Below are 20,791 nucleotides of genomic sequence, written 5' to 3' on the forward strand. Positions count from 1 at the left end.
CGAAACAGGCTAAGGTGTCGAGAACAATGGACAGGCTTTCGTGGGCCTGAGCGAAGGACGGAGCCTTGATGAGGATGTCGTCGAGATATGGAAATAGGACCAGGCCTCTGACTCTCAAGATGGCCATCAGCGCCGCCATGATCTTCGTGAACACTCTTGGCGCGGTTGCGAGACCGAACGGCAGGGCGACGAACTGAAAATGATCTCGTTGCACTGCAAAGCGCAGGAAACGGTGATGTCCGGGAAATATCGGGACATGGAGGTAGGCGTCCTGGATATCTATTGAGCATAGAAACTCCTGAGCCTCCATGGAAGCAATTACTGAACGAAGGGATTCCATCCTGAAGTGTCTCAGGCGAACTCTCCTGTTCAGCAATTTGAGGTCCAGAATGGGGCGAACTTTGCCGTCTTTTTTCGGTACCACAAAAAGATTCGAGTAGAAACCCGTGAAGCGTTCTTTTTCTGGGACGGGAACGATTACCCCGGATTTGAGCAGAGAAGCGATGGCTGAGAAGAAGCCCGGAACTAGAGCGGGGTCTCTTGGAGGATGGGATTGGAAGAAACGATCCCGAGGTCCGGAAGCGAACTCTATTTTGTATCCCGAGGATACAACTTCCCTGACCCATGCGTCCTCTACTGCGGAAATCCAGACGTCCCTGAAAAGGAGAAGACGGCCGCCCAATCTGGGAGTTGGGCTGGAGTCTTGCCGAGAGTCATGCCGAGGTGGATCTTCCAGTCCTGGGCCTGGAGGATCTACCCTGGGAGAAACGAGGACGCCAGGACGGAGTGGGCCTAAAGGACACTGCCTTCTTCTCTTGACGTGCCTGTGGCCTCTGTTGCTGCTGGGAAAAGGAGTTTGACGCAGCGAAGCGACGAAAAGGCCGAAAAGAACGAAACTGTCGTCTAGGAGGAGGGCGACGAGGCTTAGCCTGGGGGAGAAGAGAACTTGTACCCCCGGTGGAGTCCTTAATTATTTGGTCCAGCTGGGAACCAAAGAGGCGAGAGCCCTGGAAGGGCAGACTAGTGAGGGACTTTTTGGAGGACAAGTCCGCCTGCCAGGCCTTGAGCCAAACGGTCCGGCGGATGGCAACGGCATTGCTGGAAGCTTGAGCCGCACAAGACGCGGCATCCAGGGAGGCGGAAACCAGGTATTCACCAGCGTGGGAAATCTGGTTGGCAAGTTCCGCTAATTGCGCGGGAGGCGCCCCATCCAGGATACCTCGCCGAAGATCCTTGGCCCATTTTGAGATGGATTTTGAAGCCCAAGTGGATGCAAAAGCTGGACATAGAGCCGCTGAAGCCGCTTCAAAAGCAGATTTCGCGAAGGATTCTATAACTCTATCGTTAGAATCCTTCAGAGATGCTCCGCCGGACAGAGGAAGCACCGTGTTGGTGGACAGCCTGGAAACAGGGGGGTCCACCGAGGGAGAGGCCGTCCAATTGGCGGTAAGTTCTGGAGGAAAAGGATATAACACACCCAGGCGTTTTCCCCTCTGAAAACGCCTAGTGGGGTTCTCTCTCTCTGGACACGATTTCCTCGAATTCAGGATGAGGAGCGAAAAATTTTGAAGGTGGTTTGGCCCGTCTAAACGAAACCGCCTGATCTGCGGGTACCGTAGAGGGATCCTTGATGCCACATGTTTGGTTTATTGCCCCAATGAGGTTCTGGACTGTCTCACTCATGGTGGCGATTTGGTTAGGATCCAGCTCCGAAGTATCCTCCGAAGGCGCATCAGATAATGCCTCGCCTGACTCAGGGGAGGAGGATCGGTGGGACACCAACCGCGGGGGAGGGCCGAGCGGCGAGATGGAGCGCGAAGAGGACTCAGACCGACGTTCCTGTCTGGACCTTTTGTGGCTTATCAAGGAGGGCTCGGGCGACCCGCTGGCCACTGCAGGGGTCTGCAGGGGTAACCGATCCAGCGCGGACACTAGGGTTTGAGATACCCGTGTTAAATCGGCCACCGATTGTGACAGGGAGGCGGCCCAGCCTGGGATGGGGGGGATCACTCTCGGGCGGAACAGCCGGGGGATCCTGGGCGGTGGGAACAATCGGGTTGCTGCAGGACTGACACAGCGGGGAGGACTGACCTGAGGGAAGTTTGCTGTTACAGGACGAACATGCAAAGTACGTGACTAAGGCAGAAGATGAAGAGGTAGGGGGACGAGAGCGGCCCCCTTTAGAGGTAGACATTTTTAGGGACCCTGAAGATGCCAGTGGGTTAGGGGACAGTGGGCAGAGGGGGGTGTCAGTCTGCAGTGCAGCTACTCACGGACCCGGTCCTGGAAGATGTCCCACTTGTCGATGCAGTGCCCTGAGGAGCTGTATTCAGCGCAGATAGAGCTGTGCCCACAGAAGATGCGGGTGCGCTTGCGAGAGCTGGTGCTGCTGCCGGTACAAAGCGGTGCTCACACCAGACGAGTGTCCCAGGAGGAAGGGGGCGGAGCCAGACGCAGGGGCGTCTGACAGTAAGTACTGTCAGTAAGTCGGGCGGGAAAAAGCCCGCCCGCAGAACCGGAAGTGAGGAGCCGAGAAACCGGAAGTAGGCCCCGGCCTAAGCCGGGACCTAAATTAGAGGCCGGCGCCGCCGGAGAAGGGAACCGCGGCGCCGGAGCAGTGCGCCGCAGGGACTGAGAAGAGCGGCAGCCTGCCAAGGCTGTCTGGGAAAGCAGAACTGGCGGGGTCGCGGCGCCAGAAGTAGGCCCCGGCAGAAGCAGGGACCTAAATTAGAGGCCGGCGCCGCCGGAAATTCGCGGCGCCGGAGAATCGCGGCGCTGGAGCTCCGCCGGAAAATCGCGGCGTCGGAGCGCCGCAGAAAGTAAGTGGCACGGCATCCTGCCAAGGACGCCGTGCAGACACAGGACGCATTGTGGCCCCCGAGCAGTGAGACCGCAGGGGGAAGCGGCGCGGCAGCCTGCTAGGCTGTGACTCTGTAAGGGGCTGTGCGGCTGCAGGGAGAGAACTGCGGCCGCTAAGGAAGAAGAGCTTATGGCTGTCCCTGGGATCCCTCTAAAATAAACGCCATGAGGGAGGACAGGGGGACATCTGGAGAAAAGATCCCGGGGGAATGGAGGGGAAATACTCACCTAAACATCCCACGCCGTTACTAACCTGAGGGGAATGAGACGTCCACGGAGCTGTGATGGACGTCCTCGTCTCCTCCAACCGACAGGCTCTGGTAGGCGAGTGGGTGGGGGACGGAGCCAGGAACGGACTTCTGAGCACGCTTGTGTGCTAGGATCTTGGTCCTGGAGAGGGATCTATGAGGATATGGGGTGGCAGTACACGCCGTACTCATAGTCCGCATTGTGGGAATACAGGTGTGACTGCTCACCCTGTATCCCTCCGGAAAAAACCTGAAAAGAAACGACGCACATTGAAGTAGATAAGGGTCTAATGAAAGACCCGTGTCCACCTCCTACTGACACTAAGCTAAACTGAAGAGTTTAATGCCAGTCGGTGGGGTGTACACTGCAGAGGAGGAGCTAATTTTGTTATTTGCATAGTGTCAGCCTCCTAGTGGCAGCAGCATACACCCATGGTTCCTGTGTCCCCCAATGAGAGGCGATAAAGAAAATAATCATTTCCACAATTGGATGTGTGTATATAAAATGTTCCTGTGCTGAGATAATCCTATAAATGTGTCCCTGCTGTGTAGTGTGTAGTGTATAATGGCTGTGTCTGACCATACCACATCTCCAGGGCAGGGGAGGACGCAAAACAGTAATAATAGTAATAATAATAATAATAATAATAATAATAATAATAATAAAAGTATAAATACAGTATAGCGTAAACAAACATTACAGCATGGGACTGTAAATGGTTCTTTGAAATAAAACATTGTTTTTATAAGAGGCAGAGAAATGTCTTACCTCACAGAAAGAATCAGATGCGATCCCCTGCTGTCCTGTCTGTATACTCTTTTGTTTCCTCCCCTGTCCAGGAGCTGTGGTATGATCAGACCATGTTCCTGTACAGTCAGACACAGCCATTACTCAGTACACAGCAGGGGCACATTTATAAGATTATCTCGGCACAGGAACATTTTATATACACACATCCAATTGTAGAAATGATTATTATTCCAAGACCTATTGATTAAAATTAACTTTTGCTTGTGGGAAAACCCCTTCAAGGCCCCAATACACATTGCATAGCCATTATTCTAATTATTCATAATATGCCTCCAAACACAGAAATGCCTGTTTGAGTGTGACTGTGTTGTCTGAGAGAGCCACAGAACTTTTTTCGGACCCTCACAGACGTTTCACCCTCTCTGGAATTCAGAAACAGGCTGAAAATATTCTAAGATGCTCCATATAAAACTGTGCCACATATAATGCTCCATACCGTTCATTATTGCCCCATAGATGCTCCACATAAAGCTGTGCCCCATGTAATGCTGCTGCTGCAATAAAAAAAAAATGACATACTCACCTCTCGTCGCTGCCCGCTGCTCCTCAGCGTCCCGTCTCTCCGCAGTGACTGTTCAGGCAGAGGGCGGCGCGCACACTAACACGTCATCGCGCCCTCTGACCTGCACAGTCACAGCAAGAGGACGGGAAGACGGAGCGGAGCGGTGCCCGGCGGGTGGAACGCGGACAGGTAAATATGAAATACTCTCCTGCTCCGGGGCGGTCCCCGGCTCCTTCTCCCTGACAGATGATCTCCGGGCACTGCAGCTTCCTCCTCTGTCAGCGGTCACTGGTACCGCTCATTACAGGAATGAATATGCAGCTCCACCCCTAGTCTATATTCATAACGTTAATGAGCGGTACCATGTGACCGCTGAACAGAGGAAGCGCTGCGGCACCCGAAGACCATGGGACAGGCAGGGGACAGCGCCAGGAGCAGGTGAGTATGCGACAGTCCTCTCTCACCCTCACCCGCCGACCATGACTCGAGTATAAGCCGAGAGGGGCACTTTCAGCCCAAAAATTTGGGCTGAAAATCTCGGTAAGTATACGGTAAGTATCAAGGACACTTTGCGCCAAAGGCTCTGGAACCATTTAGGACCGGGACGGACACTGATCTCCCTGAGAATCTGCCTCCAGAGCTTATGTAAATGAAAGTGGCATTAGGCTACTTTCACACTAGCGTCGGTACGGCGCCGTCGCCATGCGTCGGCCCGACGTACCGATGCTAACTGCGAAAAAATGAACGGAGCAGCGGATGCAGTTTTACAACACATCCACTGCCCCATTGTAAGGTCCGGGGCGGAGCTACAGACGCGCATGCGCGGTCGGAAATGGCTGACTCGACGCACAAAAAAAGTTACATGTAACTTTTTTGGCGCCGACGGTGCGCCAAAACACGATGCATCTGTCGCACGACGGATGCGATGTGTGGCGATATGTCGCAATGCGTTGCTAATGAAAGTCTGTGGAGAAAAAACGCATCCTGCGGGCAACTTTGCAGGATGCATTTTTACTCCAAACCGACGCATTGCGATGTACGTCAAAAAACGCTAGTGTGAAAGTAGCCTTACCAGTGTGAGACATAAAGTGGCCAATCTCTGATCTTATGATCACACACAACTCTGCAGTGACATCACAGCCAACACTGTACAGCAGAGGTGACGTTTGTCTCATTACAAACATTTCTGCTGCTCTACTGTTATAATCCGGCACAACTCTGCAGCAGAGCTGACAGCACTATGAGTGGACAAGTACTGCTGCATTTTTACAAACTTCACTTCTGCTGTACTGCTTTAATTCGGATTTTACTGGAGAGCTGTGTGAGATTTTGAGAGCAGATTGTCAGTCATTACATGTCTGACACTGGTAACGCCCCCGTTTATTTAAAATAAGCTCTGGAGGCAGATCTGTGTCCTACCCATAGATCTTAAGAGCTCATTTGCATATAAAAACTGTGCATTTCTATGGAAAACATCGGATCGCAGATATCAAGGTATATAGTCAGCTTAGGAGGGTTTACTTCTTTGTAAAAGGTCATAATCATATCTGTAAAGTGTCACGAAATTTTTTAAGTTCAATACAATGCAAAACACTTCACCAACTGCATAAAAATCTGTTTTGACTGGAATATGGGGTAGATTTTGCCTTAAACAAAAAAAAAACTGCAGATTTGCAGAGTTGTCCCACATTTCAATGTGGCTTTAGTGTATCTTACCTGCATAATGAGCTGGACTTCAAGGCTTCAGGTGTGAAATTTTTACCGATATAACTTAGTCTTTCTGTTTGTGCAGTCTAAAAATAAGAGAAAATGGAAAACATCAGTTCAAGAAGTAGCATTTATTAAGTTATGAAAGACTAGTGGCTTGAAATATTATATTTAGTCTTTAGTGCAATTATGTGTCTTAGGCCGGGGTCACACTTGCGAGTGGAATGTGAGAAACTCACGTGAGTCGCTCGCATCAATACCCGATGCTGCCGCCGGCACTTGGGACGGAGTGTGCGGCTGAATGTATTTCTATGCAGCTGAACGCTCCGGTCCCGAGTGCCGGCGGCAGTGCCAGGTATTGAGGCGAGAGACTGGTGAGAGTTTCTCACATTGCACTCGCAAGTGTGACCCCGGCCTTAAGCTAATGCCCCCTTAATGCCCCACTACAGACATATCAATTAGACCGTTAAGGTGTGTGGAGTGTACTCCACATACTGTAGTAACGCCGTGTGTAATAGAAACAATCGGATGATCGCACGTTCAAGGCCCCTTAGAGAATTAAGAAACAAAGCAAAAAAAAAATACAAAGTTTCAAAACATGCAAAACAAAATTTTCCCTCCTTTCCCCCCATAAAAAAGTCCTATCAAAACATAAAATAAATTATTGGATAAGTAACTTCTACAAAAAGAAAAAAAAATCATAACGGCAGAATTGTGATTTTTTTTTTTTTCAAGCACCACAACTTCTTTAAAAATGCAAAAAAAAAAGTAATGTATCCCAAATATTTTTTCAAGAAAAGCACGTTGCTAATGTAACAGTAAAAACTTTACGGATCCAGTAAAGAGATGTTACAAATTAAAATTGTTTTACTTTTAAATATTTATTTTTTTGCAATCCAAAAAAAAGATAAAAATAAATCTAGCCAAGTTTGGTATTGCCATAGTCGTACTGACCTGGAGAGTCATGCTGTGAAGTCATTTTTTACAACAAAATGAGTAACAATAAAAAGACAACACAATGTGATAAGTCTGCAGTCACTCTGTGTGACTGCAGACTTATGAATCCCCAAGCGCACGCACTGTGAGCTGCGGGGAATCGCCAGTTTCAGACTATACAGGTCCTTCTCAAAAAATTAGCATATAGTGTTAAATTTCATTATTTACCATAATGTAATGATTACAATTAAACTTTCATATATTATAGATTCATTATCCACCAACTGAAATTTGTCAGGTCTTTTATTGTTTTAATACTGATGATTTTGGCATACAACTCCTGATAACCCAAAAAACCTGTCTCAATAAATTAGCATATCAAGAAAAGGTTCTCTAAACGACCTATTACCCTAATCTTCTGAATCAACTAATTAACTCTAAACACATGCAAAAGATACCTGAGGCTTTTATAAACTCCCTGCCTGGTTCATTACTCGAAACCCCCATCATGGGTAAGACTAGCGACCTGACAGATGTCAAGAAGGCCATCATTGACACCCTCAAGCAAGAGGGTAAGACCCAGAAAGAAATTTCTCAACAAATAGGCTGTTCCCAGAGTGCTGTATCAAGGCACCTCAATGGTAAGTCTGTTGGAAGGAAACAATGTGGCAGAAAACGCTGTACAACGAGAAGAGGAGACCGGACCCTGAGGAAGATTGTGGAGAAGGACCGATTCCAGACCTTGGGGAACCTGAGGAAGCAGTGGACTGAGTCTGGTGTGGAAACATCCAGAGCCACCGTGCACAGGCGTGTGCAGGAAATGGGCTACAGGTGCCGCATTCCCCAGGTAAAGCCACTTTTGAGCTACAGAGAAGCAGCACTGGACTGTTGCTAAGTGGTCCCAAGTACTTTTTTCTGATGAAAGCAAATTTTGCATGTCATTCGGAAATCAAGGTGCCAGAGTCTGGAGGAAGACTGGGGAGAAGGAAATGCCAAAATGCCTGAAGTCCAGTGTCAAGTACCCACAGTCAGTGATGGTGTGGGGTGCCATGTCAGCTGCTGGTGTTGGTCCACTGTGTTTCATCAAGGGCAGGGTCAATGCAGCTAGCTATCAGGAGATTTTGGAGCACTTCATGCTTCCATCGGCTGAAATGCTTTATGGAGATGAAGATTTCATTTTTCAGCACGACCTGGCACCTGCTCACAGTGCCAAAACCACTGGTAAATGGTTTACTGACCATGGTATTACTGTGCTCAATTGGCCTGCCAACTCTCCTGACCTGAACCCCATAGAGAATCTGTGGGATATTGTGAAGAGAAAGTTGAGAGACGCAAGACCCAACACTCTGGATGAGCTTAAGGCCGCTATTGAAGCATCCTGGGCCTCCATAACATCTCAGCAGTGTCACAGGCTGATTGCCTCCATGACACGCCGCATTGAAGCAGTCATTTCTGCCAAAGGATTCCCGACCAAGTATTGAGTGCATAACTGAACATTATTATTTGTTGGTTTTTTTGTTTGTTATTAAAAAACACTTTTATTTGATTGGATGGGTGAAATATGCTAATTTATTGAGACAGGTTTTTTGGGTTATCAGGAGTTGTATGCCAAAATCATTAGTATTGAAACAATAAAAGACCTGACAAATTTCAGTTGGTGGATAATGAATCTATAATATATGAAAGTTTAATTGTAATCATTACATTATGGTAAATAATGAAATTTAACACTATATGCTAATTTTTTGAGAAGGACCTGTACATATCCCCGGCCAGTGGGTGCCCATTGGCTGGCCGCATCACTAGACGGGACACAGTCTTGGAACAATACAAGTGTAAGGAGCGAGGGCCCGGCCACAGGCAGGTGTATGTATAACTCATACATACCCTCCGGTCCCGGGTCTGAAACCTGCAGGGCATTCATAAGGCTACGTTCACATTTGCGTTGTGCGGTGCAGCGTCGGCGACGCAACGCAAATGTAAACACATGCACAACGCAGCTTTTTGTGACGAATGCGTTCACTTTTGCATGATTTTTGGCGCAGAAAAAACTGCATCATGCAGCGTCCTCTGCGCTCTGACAGTTGCGCCACAGTGACGCATGCATCACAAAACGCAAGAGCAACGCAACGCATGTCCATGCGCCCCCCATGTTAAATATAGGGGCGCATGATGCATGCGTTGCCGCGGCTGCGCCCGACGCAACGCTAATGTGAACGTAGCCTAAGTCTGCAGTCACACAGAGTGACTGCAGACTTCTCAGTTTTGACTGGACAACTAAAGAAATTACAGACAGGAGAAGACCCCGTGTACAGTCCGGCCCCTGTGCACCAAAATCTAATTAGCAGAAAACAAAGTGGTGATTACAGAAGAACCACAAAGCGGATTTCACCACCAAAGGTATCCATGTAATCAGTGTAACAGCGCCATTACAGCCATGGCTTTTCTTTACAAAACTGTGCCCACAGGTTCACTTTACTAAAAACGTGTATATGTGTAGACCTGTAGCAGATAGAACAATGATTTTATAAAATACAGCAAGGAGTTCAGGGACACATCACAGTAATCAGGGTCTCTGCCCCTACATCATGCTGCTCTCAGATGTAGCAAAACCTGCTGACAGATTTCATTTAACCCCTTAATCCCATAAGACGTACTATCCCGTCCAGGTGACCTGGAACTTAATTCCCAGTGACGGGACAGTACGTCATATGCGATCGGCCGCGCTCACGGGGGGAGCGCGGCCGAGTGTCAGCTGCCTATCGCAGCTGACATCCGGCACTATGTGCCAGGAGCGGTCACGGACCGCTCCCGGCACACCGCGATCAAAGATGATCGCGGTGTGCCGGCGGTGCAGGGAAGCATCGCGCAGGGAGGGGGCTCCCTGCGGGCTTCCCTGAGACGATCGGTACACGGTGATGTGCTCACCGTGTACCGAACGTCTTCTCCCTGCAGTCCCCGGATCCAAAATGGCCGCCGGGCTGCATCCGGGTCCTGCAGGGAGCACTTCCGGGTCAGGATCAGGCTGCAGCTGCAGCTCTAATCCTGCCCGGCTGTATGTCAGATCACCGATCTGATAGAGTGCTGTGCACACTGTCAGATCGGTGATCTGTGATGTCCCCCCCCTGGGACAAAGTGAAAAAGTAAAAAAAAAAATTTTCACACGTGTAAAAAAAAAAAAAAAAAAAAATTCCTAAATAAAGAAGAAAAAAAATATATATTATTCCCATAAATACATTTCTTTATCTAAAAAAAAAAAAAAAAAAAAACAATAAAAGTACACATATTTAGTATCGCCGCGTCCATAACGACCCGACCTATAAAACTGGCCCACTAGTTAACCCCTTCAGTGAACACCGTAAGAAAAAAAAAAAAAAAACGAGCCAAAAAACAACGCTTTATTATCATAATGCTGAACAAAAAGTGGAATAACACGCGATCAAAAAGACGGATATAAATAACCATGGTATCTCTGAAAACGTCATCTTGTCCCGCAAAAAACGAGCCGCCATATAGCATCATAACCAAAAAAATAAAAAAGTTATAGTCCTCAGAATAAAGCGATGCCAAAATAATTATTTTTTCTATAAAATAGCTTTTATCGTATAAAAGAGCCAAAACATAAAAAAAAAAGATATAAATGAGGTGTCGCTGTAATCGTACTGACCCGAAGAATAAAACTGCTTCATCAATTTTACCAAACGCGGAACGGTATAAACGCCTCCCCCAAAAGAAATTCATGAATAGCTGGTTTTTGGTCATTCTGCCTCACAAAAAATCGGAATAAAAAGCGATCAAAAACTGTCACGTGTCCGAAAATGTAACCGATAAAAACGTCAACTCATCCCGCAAAAAACAAGACCTCACATGACTCTGTGGACCAAAATATGGAAAAATTATAGCTCTCAAAATGTGGAGATGCAAAAACTTTTTTGCTATAAAAAGCGTCTTTTAGTGTGTGACGGCTGCCAATCATAAAAATCCGATATAAAAAACGCTATAAAAGTAAATCAAACCCCCCTTCATCACCCCCTTAGTTAGGCTAGGTTCACATTGCGTTAATGGGTTAACGCTAACGGACAGCGTTGCATGGCGAAAATGTCACAATTAACGCCGTGCAACGGGTCCGTTAGCACACCCATTGACAGCAATGTGATTTTCGGGTGTAGCGCATCGCTAGAGCGTGCCATTTTGGGCTCGCGCTAGCAAGGTGCCGTTCTTTTGGGGCGCGCCTCGGACGCTGCTTGCAGCGTCCGCGGCGCGCCTGAGGTCCGATCCCCGATCTTCCAGAGCGGGGACGTTAACGCGACCACTAAACACGACACCTAAAAAGACATTGCGTTAGCGCAATCCGCTAGCGCTAAACGGATTTCCCTAACGCAATGTGAACCTAGCCTTAGGGAAAATTAATAAAATTTAAAAAAAATGTATTTATTTCCATTTTCCCATTAGGGTTAGGGCTAGGGTTTGGATTACATTTACGGTTGGGATTAGGGTTGGGATTAGAATTAGGGGTGTGTCAGGGTTAGGTGTGTGGTTAGGGTTACAGTTGGGATTAGGGTTAGGGGTGTGTCTGGGTTAGAGGTGTGGTTAGGGTTACAGTTGGGATTAGGGTTAGGGGTGCGTTTGGATTAGGGTTTCATTTATAATTGGGGGGTTTCCTCTGTTTAGGCACATCAGGGGCTCTCCAAACGCGACATGGCGTCCGATCTCAATTCCAGCCAATTCTGCATTGAAAAAGTAAAACAGTGCTCCTTCACTTCCGAGCTCTCCCGTGCGCCCAAACAGGGGTTTACCCCAACATATGGGGTATCATCGTACTCGAGACAAATTGGACAACAACTTTTTGGGTCCAAGTTCTCTTGTTATCCTTGGGAAAATAAAAATTGGGGGGGGCTAAAAATCATTTTTGTGGGGAAAAAAAAGGATTTTTTATTTTCACGGCTCTGCGTTGTAAACTGTAGTGAAACACTAGGGGGTTCAAAGTTCTCACAACACATCTAGATATGTTCCTTGGGAGGTCTAGTTTCTAATATGGGGTCACTTGTGGGGGGTTTGTACTGTTTGGGTACATCAGGGGCTCTGCAAATGCAACGTGACTCCTGCAGACCAATCCATCTAAGTCTGCATTCCAAATGGCGCTCCTTCCCTTCCGAGCTCTGCCATGCGCCCAAACAGTGGTTCCCCCCCACATATTGGGTATCAGCGTACTCAGGACAAATTGGACAACAACTTTTGGGGTCCAATTTATTATGTTACCCTTGTGAAAATACAAAACTGGGTGCTAAAAAATAATTTTTGCGAAAAAAAAAAAAAATTATTTTAACGGCTCTGCATTATAAACTTCTGTGAAGCACTTGTTGGGTCAAAGTGCTCACCACACATCTAGATAAGTTCCTTAAGGGGTCTACTTTTCAAAATGGTGTCACTTGTGAGGGGTTCCAATGTTTAGGCACATCAGGGGCTCTCCAAACGCAACATGGCGTCCCATCTCAATTCCAGTCAATTTTGCATTGAAAAGTCAAATGGCGCTCCTTTCCTTCCGAGCTCTGTCATGCGCCCAAACAGTGGTTTACCCCCACATATGGGGTATCAGCGTACTTAGGACAAATTGGACAACAATTTTTGAGGTCCAATTTCTTCTCTTACTTTTGGGAAAATAAAAAATTGGGGGCGAAAAGATCATTTTTGTGAAAAAATATGATTTTTTATTTTTACGGCTCTGCATTATAAACTTCTGTGAAGCAATTGGTGGGTCAAAGTGGTCACCACACATCTAGATAAGTTCCTTAGGGTGTCTACTTTCCAAAATGGTGTCACTTGTGGGGGGTTTCAATGTTTAGGCACATGAGGGGCTCTCCAAACGCAACATGGCGTCCCATCTCAATTCCTGTCAATTTTGCATTGAAAAGTCAAATGGCGCTCCTTTCCTTCCGAGCTCTGCCATGCGCCCAAACAGTGGTTTACCCCCACATATGGGGTATCAGCGTACTCAGTACAGATTGTACAACAACGTTTGGCATCCATTTTATCCTATTACCCTTGGTAAAATAAAACAAATTGGAGCTGAAATAAATTTTGTGTGAAAAAAAGTTAAATATTCATTTTTATTTAAACATTCCAAAAATTCCTGTGAAACCCCTGAAGGGTTAATAAACTTCTTGAATGTGGTTTTCAGCACCTTGAGGGGTGTAGTTTTTAGAATGGTGTCACACTTGGGTATTTTCTATCATATAGACCCCTGACTTCAAATGAGATGTGGTCCCTAAAAAAAAATGGTGTTGTAAAAATGAGAAATTGGTGGTCAACTTTTAATCCTTATAACTCCCTAATTTTAGTTCCAAAATTGTGCTGATGTAAAGTAGACATGTGGGAAATGTTACTTATTAAGTATTTTGTGTGACATATCTCTGTGATTTAAGGGCATAAAAATTTAAAGTTGGAAAATTGCGAAATTTTCTAAATTTTCGCCAAATTTCCATTTTTTTCACAAATAAACGCAAGTTATATCGAATAAATGTTACCACTAAAATGAAGTACAATATGTCACGAGAAAACAATGTCAGAATCGCCAAGATCCGTTGAAGCGTTCCAGAGTTATAACCTCATAAAGGGACAGTGGTCAGAATTGTAAAAATTGGCCCGGTCATTAACGTGCAAACCACCCTCGGGGCTTAAGGGGTTAAAGGCACAAGTGGTAATAAGGTTGGTTAGCACTGAGTGGTCTTACCAGTATTCTTTGCCTCTTAGAAGAGTCTTTATTTTTATATAAATTAAACACAACGTTTTCTTGAGTCTGAACTGTTCCATTTGAAAATTGGACTGCAAAATGAAGAGAAAATTACCAGAAAGTTACTTTATAAGCAAGAAAGCTTTCAGTCATAAAAAAACCTAAGCATGATGTGATAATGGCATAACCAACCAAAATGAGAGGAAATTGATCAGGGCCATTATCCACATTTACACCTGAGCGGTTGGCTTAAACATCAATTAATCTACATTTTATGTAATTGTATGTTTTACTTTCGAAGAAAAGTAAAAAAAAAAAAAAAACACTTTAAAAACTTTAAAAAAAATGGAGCCCCAGAACTATCTTTTTATATTTCTGCACACAGTTGCATTTTACAAGAAAGCGCATTCTCACCGGTACAGATGTGTGTTGCTGGGTAAGAAACCAAGGATAAACCAAACAATTCTGCAGTAGAACCTGACATGATGACTTTATTCTGGGGGTCCATAGGATTACAATGATACTCAATTTATTTTTTTACTTCTTTCGCATAAGAAAACTCCCTTTCGAAACAATTTTTTTTCCCTTTAGGTCGTCATTCCAAAAGACATCAATTTTCCATTTACAGATCTGCACGAGGGCTTGTTGTTTTGTGGAACAGTCTGTAGTTTTCATCGGTACATATGATTTTTTTTTTTTTTTTAGAAAACCATTTTTTAATTGCATTCTGTTATGAGACAGGATGAACAACAAAAAGGTTCTGGAAATTATTTTTAATGCAAAATTACTATTTTTATAGTATGGGGCGTTACTGATGCAGCAATATCAAATACAGGTCAGGTTTTTTTTTTTTTTTTTTGCTCTTTATAAAGCATTTGATTCCTTACGCTGTGTGGCTGGGAAGGGATACAATAACTGCTCTGTCATATCATCGCAGCATGTAAAGAGTTAAACAGCCAGGATCACACACAGCGGTGATCCTGTTCATAGCAGAACAGTTTTAGGTAACCTTTTGCCTCCCACAGCCCCTGTGTCCATTCCATCCCATAGAATATGGGATATATGGTATGGTGTGCATCATAAGGCAGTAAAGGGTTAAACAAATCTGGCAACAGACTGTAAAACTGCTGACAGCTCTACATAGGAGATGTGTAGAGGTGTTCAAAATGAATAATAAAAATAAAACTTTGGTTAGGACTCCACCAGTAGAATGAATGAGAAGTTCATGCACACCACTCCAGGTACTGATATCAGGGAGGTCCCTTTGTTTTTTTACACTTGGGAAAAAAAAAAATTTATCAGTATTGTTCAGGGTTTCATCGGCATAGGCTTGTAAGCATAAAAAAAAAAACCCTCAGCTTGCAGTAAGTGATCTAATCTCACTCCTATGTATGTTGAAAGTCGGACTGCACTTGGATGTCATCTGAGTGCAGTCCAATATTGTTCCACGGACCCATAGAGTTGAATGGGGAAGTGGCATCTGATTTTCAGAGGTAAATCTTGCATACTGTGATTTTCCATTTGGCTGACTGGTCCAAAGGAAAAAAAAAAAATTGGACAAGTGCTGCCCATCAAAAGACAGATCGCACGTTATACGGTGGTCCGCCCCCGCCCTTAGATGCTGTGATCACCGGAGTCTAGGGTAGCTAAGTGGTCAGAATGCCATGGAAACAAAACTGGTGGTGGCACAAAAAAAAAAAATACAACTCATAACTTGAAAAAAAAAAGGCTACATTAAATTAAAAAAAAAAGAAACTCGGGATGAAGTAAAAGAAAGAAGTCGGATATTAAAAATACCACTTTTTCAATTCAGTGCTGATTAGGATTTCCAGTTCGTGGTCTCGGAGACAGACCACCACTGCGCTGAGGTGGACGGGGTTCGGAGGTCACAGCGCGCTTCACGATCCCAACAGGCTTGTAGGCACTACGCTGGTTCTGCTGTTTGGCAGTGGTGGCCGGTCGCCAAGGCAACAAGCTGTAAAGAACAGTGTTAATATCAGAAGAGTGGCTAAAAACGACAATAAATTGCCGATATTTACAAGCACTAGCCAACAACACCCATGTATGAAGATGGGAAAGGGGTTAATTCACTGAGGCGGTCACCCAGCTTTCTCAGGCATTTTCCTACCAATTCCATGTATATCCAGGCAGAGTCACCTGACCTGACAACCTCTGTGCCGGCCAGAACGGACTCAGCTTTCCTAGAAAAAGCCCCATGTTGTCAGACAGCGCTGAGGCTACTAGCCAGGTCTCACCCAGCAATGCCGGCCGCTCCGGGTCTCCTCGGTACTCCCAGCTCGCCTTCCCGGCCATGTCTCACACACGTGTGCTCCGGGCACTTCCTCCTGCAAGGGAAGTCAACAAGCTACTGGCGTGCAATAGAGAGGGCCCACTGTCCCTCCGCCATCCGTGTGTGCGCCAGCCTGCGCCCTCTGCTGGTCACTGCCGCGCACTGCACTCACAACTAACAGACCAATGTGGATAGCAAGCTGGGATTCCGCTGTATAATGCCCAGCCTCAGCCTGGAGGCGCCATAGTACATGGGGTAGTAACTAGGCCCCAGCCATTACTATACAAGAAAAGCATTGTATAAATGAAGGGATTGCAAACGTCCTGTATGTAATATTGGCTAGCCAGTAATCTCTGGTCGGAGCTAGTACGGCTGATGTGTTAGGCCTCTGATATATCCGTGTCAGTGAGTGGCATCTGTGTGACACGTTTCGCGCCTGGGAAAAGCGGTATAGTTCACACTGATCCCAGGTGCCGGATGCTAAAGGCAGCTCTCATCATTGTTGCCCGCTCACCTTGTGATCAGCATGACCTGGGCATGGAGGGCATTAATCAGAGAGGCAGGATAGAGACCGGGGTGGATTAAGGGTAGCCAGGGCCCCGGGCTGTTCAGACACTGTGGGCCCCCCGGTCATGTGACGGGGTCATGCGATGGGGTCATTATATACCTGAACCAGATTATTCCAGAAAAATAGTTGCTGAGCGAAACTATAACCATACCTCCCAACTGTTAAAGAAGGGATAGAGGGACAAAGTTTGCGGCGCGCTAAGCACGCCGCAGCAAATTTTAAGCCATGCCTCTGACCACACCCATTTCACAACTAGTCACACCCATATCCACGCCCCAACCACACCCAATTAGGACTGCTGATCACACTGCTTCATAAACAATAATTATAAACAAAAAAAAATATAGCCACACAGTGCTCCATACTGTATAATGACCCACATGATGCTCCATACTGTATAATGGCCCCACATGATGCTCCATACTGTATAATGACCCCACATGATGCTCCATACTGTATAATGACCCCACATGATGCTCCATACTGTACAATGGCCACACATGATGATACATACTGTATAATGGCCACACAGTGCTCCATACTGTATAATGGCCACACAGTGCTCCATACTGTATAATGACCCCACATGATGCTCCATACTGTATAATGGCCACACAGTGCTCCATACTGTATAATGACCCACATGATGCTCCATACTGTATAATGACCCCACATGATGCTCCATACTGTATAATGGCCCCACATGATGCTCCATACTGTATAATGACCCCACATGATGCTCCATACTGTACAATGGCCACACATGATGATACATACTGTATAATGGCCACACAGTGCTCCATACTGTATAATGACCCCACATGATGCTCCATACTGTATAATGGCCACACATGATGATACATACTGTATAATGGCCACACATGATGCTCCATACTGTATAATGGCCACACATGATGCTCCATACTGTATAATGACCCCACATGATGCTCCATACTGTACAATGGCCACACATGATGATACATACTGTATAATGGCCACACAGTGCTCCATACTGTATAATGACCCCACATGATGCTCCATACTGTATAATGGCCACACATGATGATACATACTGTATAATGGCCACACAGTGCTCCATACTGTATTATGGCCACACAGTGCTCCATACTGTATAATGGCCACACATGATGCTTCATACTGCATAATGGCCCCCTCCCTCCCATCCTGTATACATGGCTCGGCTCCCCTCCTCCCATCCTGTATGCATGGCTCATCTCCCCCCCTCCCATCCTATATGCATGGCTCATCTCCCCCCTCCCATCCTGTATGCATGGCTCATCTCCCCCCTCCCATCCTGCATGCATGGCTCATCTTCCCCCTCCCATCCTGTATACATGGCTCATCTCCCCCCTCCCATCCTGCATGCATGGCTCATCTCCTCCCCTCCCATCCTGTATACATGGCTCATCTCACCCCCCCCCCCTCCCAACTTGTATGCATGGCTCGGCTCCCTCCCTCCCATCCTGTATACATGGCTCATCTCACCCCCCCTCCCAACCTGTATGCATGGCTCGGCTCCCTCCCTCCCATCCTGTATGCATGGCTCATCCCCCCCTCCCATCCTGTATACATGGCTCATCTCACCCCCCCCCCCCCAACTTGTATGCATGGCTCGGCTCCCTCCCTCCCATCCTGTATACATGGCTCATCTCACCCCCCCCCCCCTCCCAACCTGTATGCATGGCTCGGCTCCCTCCCTCCCATCCTGTATGCATGGCTCATCTCCCCCCCTCCCATCCTGTATACATGGCTCATCTCATCCCCCCTCCCAACCTGTATACATGGCTCATCTCACCCCCCCTCCCAACCTGTATGCATGGCTCGGCTCCCTCCCTCCCATCCTGTATGCATGGCTCATCTCCCCCCCTCCCATCCTGTATGCATGGCTCATCTCACCCCCCTCCCATCCAGTATGCATGGCTCATCTCACTCCCCCTGTATGCATGGCTCATCTCACCCCCCCTCCCATCTTGTATGCATGGCTCATCTCCCCCTCCCAATCCCATCCTGTATGTATGGCTCATCTCACCCCCCCATCCTGTATACATGGCTCATCTCCCCCTCCCATCCTATATGTATGGCTCATCTCACCCCCCATCTTGTATGCATGGCTCAGCTTCCCCCCCATCTTGTATGCATGGCTCATCTCCCCCCCTCCTGTATGCATGGCTCATCTCCCCCCTCCCATCCTGTATGTATGGCTCATCTCACCCCCCCATCCTGTATGCATGGCTCATCTCCCTCCCTCCCATCTCATATGCACTGCTCAGCTTCCCCCCATCTTGTATGCATGGCTCATCTCCCCCCATCCTGTGTGCATGGCTCAGCTTCACCCCCCATCTTGTATGCATGGCTCATCTTCCCCCCTCCCATCCTGTATGCATGGCTCACCTCACCCACCCTCCTGTATGCATGGCTCGGCTCCCTGTCCTCCTTCATCCCCCCCCCCCATCCTCCTGGCTGTCATACTCACCTTTCCCACACCGCGCCGAACATCCCTCCATCTCTGTCCCGGCGCAGCACCTTCATCCTGCGTGAGCGGTCATGTGGTACCGCTCATTAAGGTCATGAATATGCATCCATATTCATCATCTTAATGAGCGGTACCACGTGACTGCTCACACAGGACGAACTGCCAGCGCTGAGAGACCAGGCATCGCTGGAGTAGGGTGAGTATGACATCTTCAAGGAGGCAGGGAGGGAGGCAGGTGGGTAGGCAGGCAGGTAGGCGGGTGGCCAGGAGGTGACTCCGGACTTTAATTAAAAAAAAAACAGAAAAACTTGCTCAGGTGCCCCCTTCCCCCCCCCCCCCCCCCCCGCATCGTCCCGCCCTAGTGGCAAATACGGCCCAGCATACAGTCCTGTCTTGTTAGCTTTATAATACAATGATGACTGATGGAGCATGGGAAAGCTTCTTTTCTAAAGTAGTAGCTGATGAACTGGTACTCTGGTCAATGGCTCATCCATCAGTGGTTATTTTATCTTTAACAAGATAGGAGACTATGTAATAAAAGAGACAAGCACTGTACATAACAGCAGAGGAAGCTATATAATAAGGGAGGGCATCATATATATACCTGGAGAGGATAGTACGTAATAAGGGAAGGTGCTATACATAACTAAACTATGTAACTAAGGATGGTGTTATACATAATAAGTGTGTACATTATAAACTAAGGGACTGTGCTATACATAATAAATGAGTACACGTTATACTAAGGGACTGTGTTAGACATAATAATCGATAATAATGTCTTCCTCCACCTCCCCCTGTTCTTAAATCCATTATAAATCCCCCTTCCTCCCATACTAATCCCCCACACCCCTCATTGTCCTCCTCCCCCATATCCCATTATTGCCCTCTCCCCCACCACTATGATTGCCCACTTCACCATCTCCATCATTGCTTTCTCCCCACCACCCCATTATTGCCCATTCCATCACCTTTCCACCACCCCCATCATTGTCCTTTGCACTGCCATCATTATTGCCTTCTCCCCATCACCCCATCATTACCGATTCCAACGCCATCTTCATTGTCTTCTCCCCCACCACTTCCATCATTACCCATTCCACGACCACCATCATTTCCTCCTCCTCCACCATCCCCATCATTGCGCTTTCCACCACCACCCTTGTGTTTTCCCCCACCTCCCCATCATTACCCATTCCACCACCTCCATCATTACCTCCTCCACAACACCCCATCATTGTCCTTTCCACTGCCACCATCATTGCCTTCTCCCCCACCACCCCCATCATTACCTATTCCACGGCCTCCATCATTTCCTCCTCCCCAACAAACCCTATTATTGCCCTCTCCGTCAACCCAATCATTGCCTTCTGCCCCATCACCCTCATCATTGCCCTCTCCATCAACCCAATCATTGCCTTCTGCCCCATCACCCCCATCATTGCCCTCTCCTCCACCTACACGCACACAGACACACACAGCACTGTTCACCTCTCTGCATATACACACACACACCTCACCTCTGTACATGGTATCCTAAAGACGCACCATCACCGGCAGCTTCCTGTCTCGCACAGCTGCGGCGCTGAATGATGATGTCATTCAGCCGCTGCTGTGTGAGACAGGAAATGCAGGCAGGAAGCAGG

The 20,791-nt window shown here is 47.2% G+C and overlaps 1 protein-coding gene across 2 annotated transcripts in view; it reads right to left on the reverse strand.

The window, feature by feature from the left end:
- Positions 1–16,169, reverse strand: part of POLR1E (RNA polymerase I subunit E) — a 57,414-nt gene extending 41,245 nt beyond the window's left edge. Inside the window, exons 1-4 of one of the 2 annotated variants that reach the window (XM_069767350.1) lie at positions 16,049–16,155; positions 13,794–13,885; positions 6,137–6,213; positions 3,877–3,974 (exon numbers count right to left, since the gene is read on the reverse strand). In XM_069767350.1, the coding sequence (XP_069623451.1) occupies positions 3,877–3,974; positions 6,137–6,142 (104 nt within the window). In that variant the 5' untranslated portion in view covers positions 6,143–6,213; positions 13,794–13,885; positions 16,049–16,155. Of the gene's footprint in view, positions 1–3,876; positions 3,975–6,136; positions 6,214–13,793; positions 13,886–16,048 lie in introns of both variants that reach the window. The other variant, XM_069767341.1, reaches the window with a different exon arrangement.
- Positions 16,170–20,791: the final 4,622 nt, after the last annotated feature.

This window comes from Ranitomeya imitator, chromosome 1 (assembly GCF_032444005.1).
Source record: "Ranitomeya imitator isolate aRanImi1 chromosome 1, aRanImi1.pri, whole genome shotgun sequence".
NCBI classification, from domain to species: domain Eukaryota; kingdom Metazoa; phylum Chordata; class Amphibia; order Anura; family Dendrobatidae; genus Ranitomeya; species Ranitomeya imitator.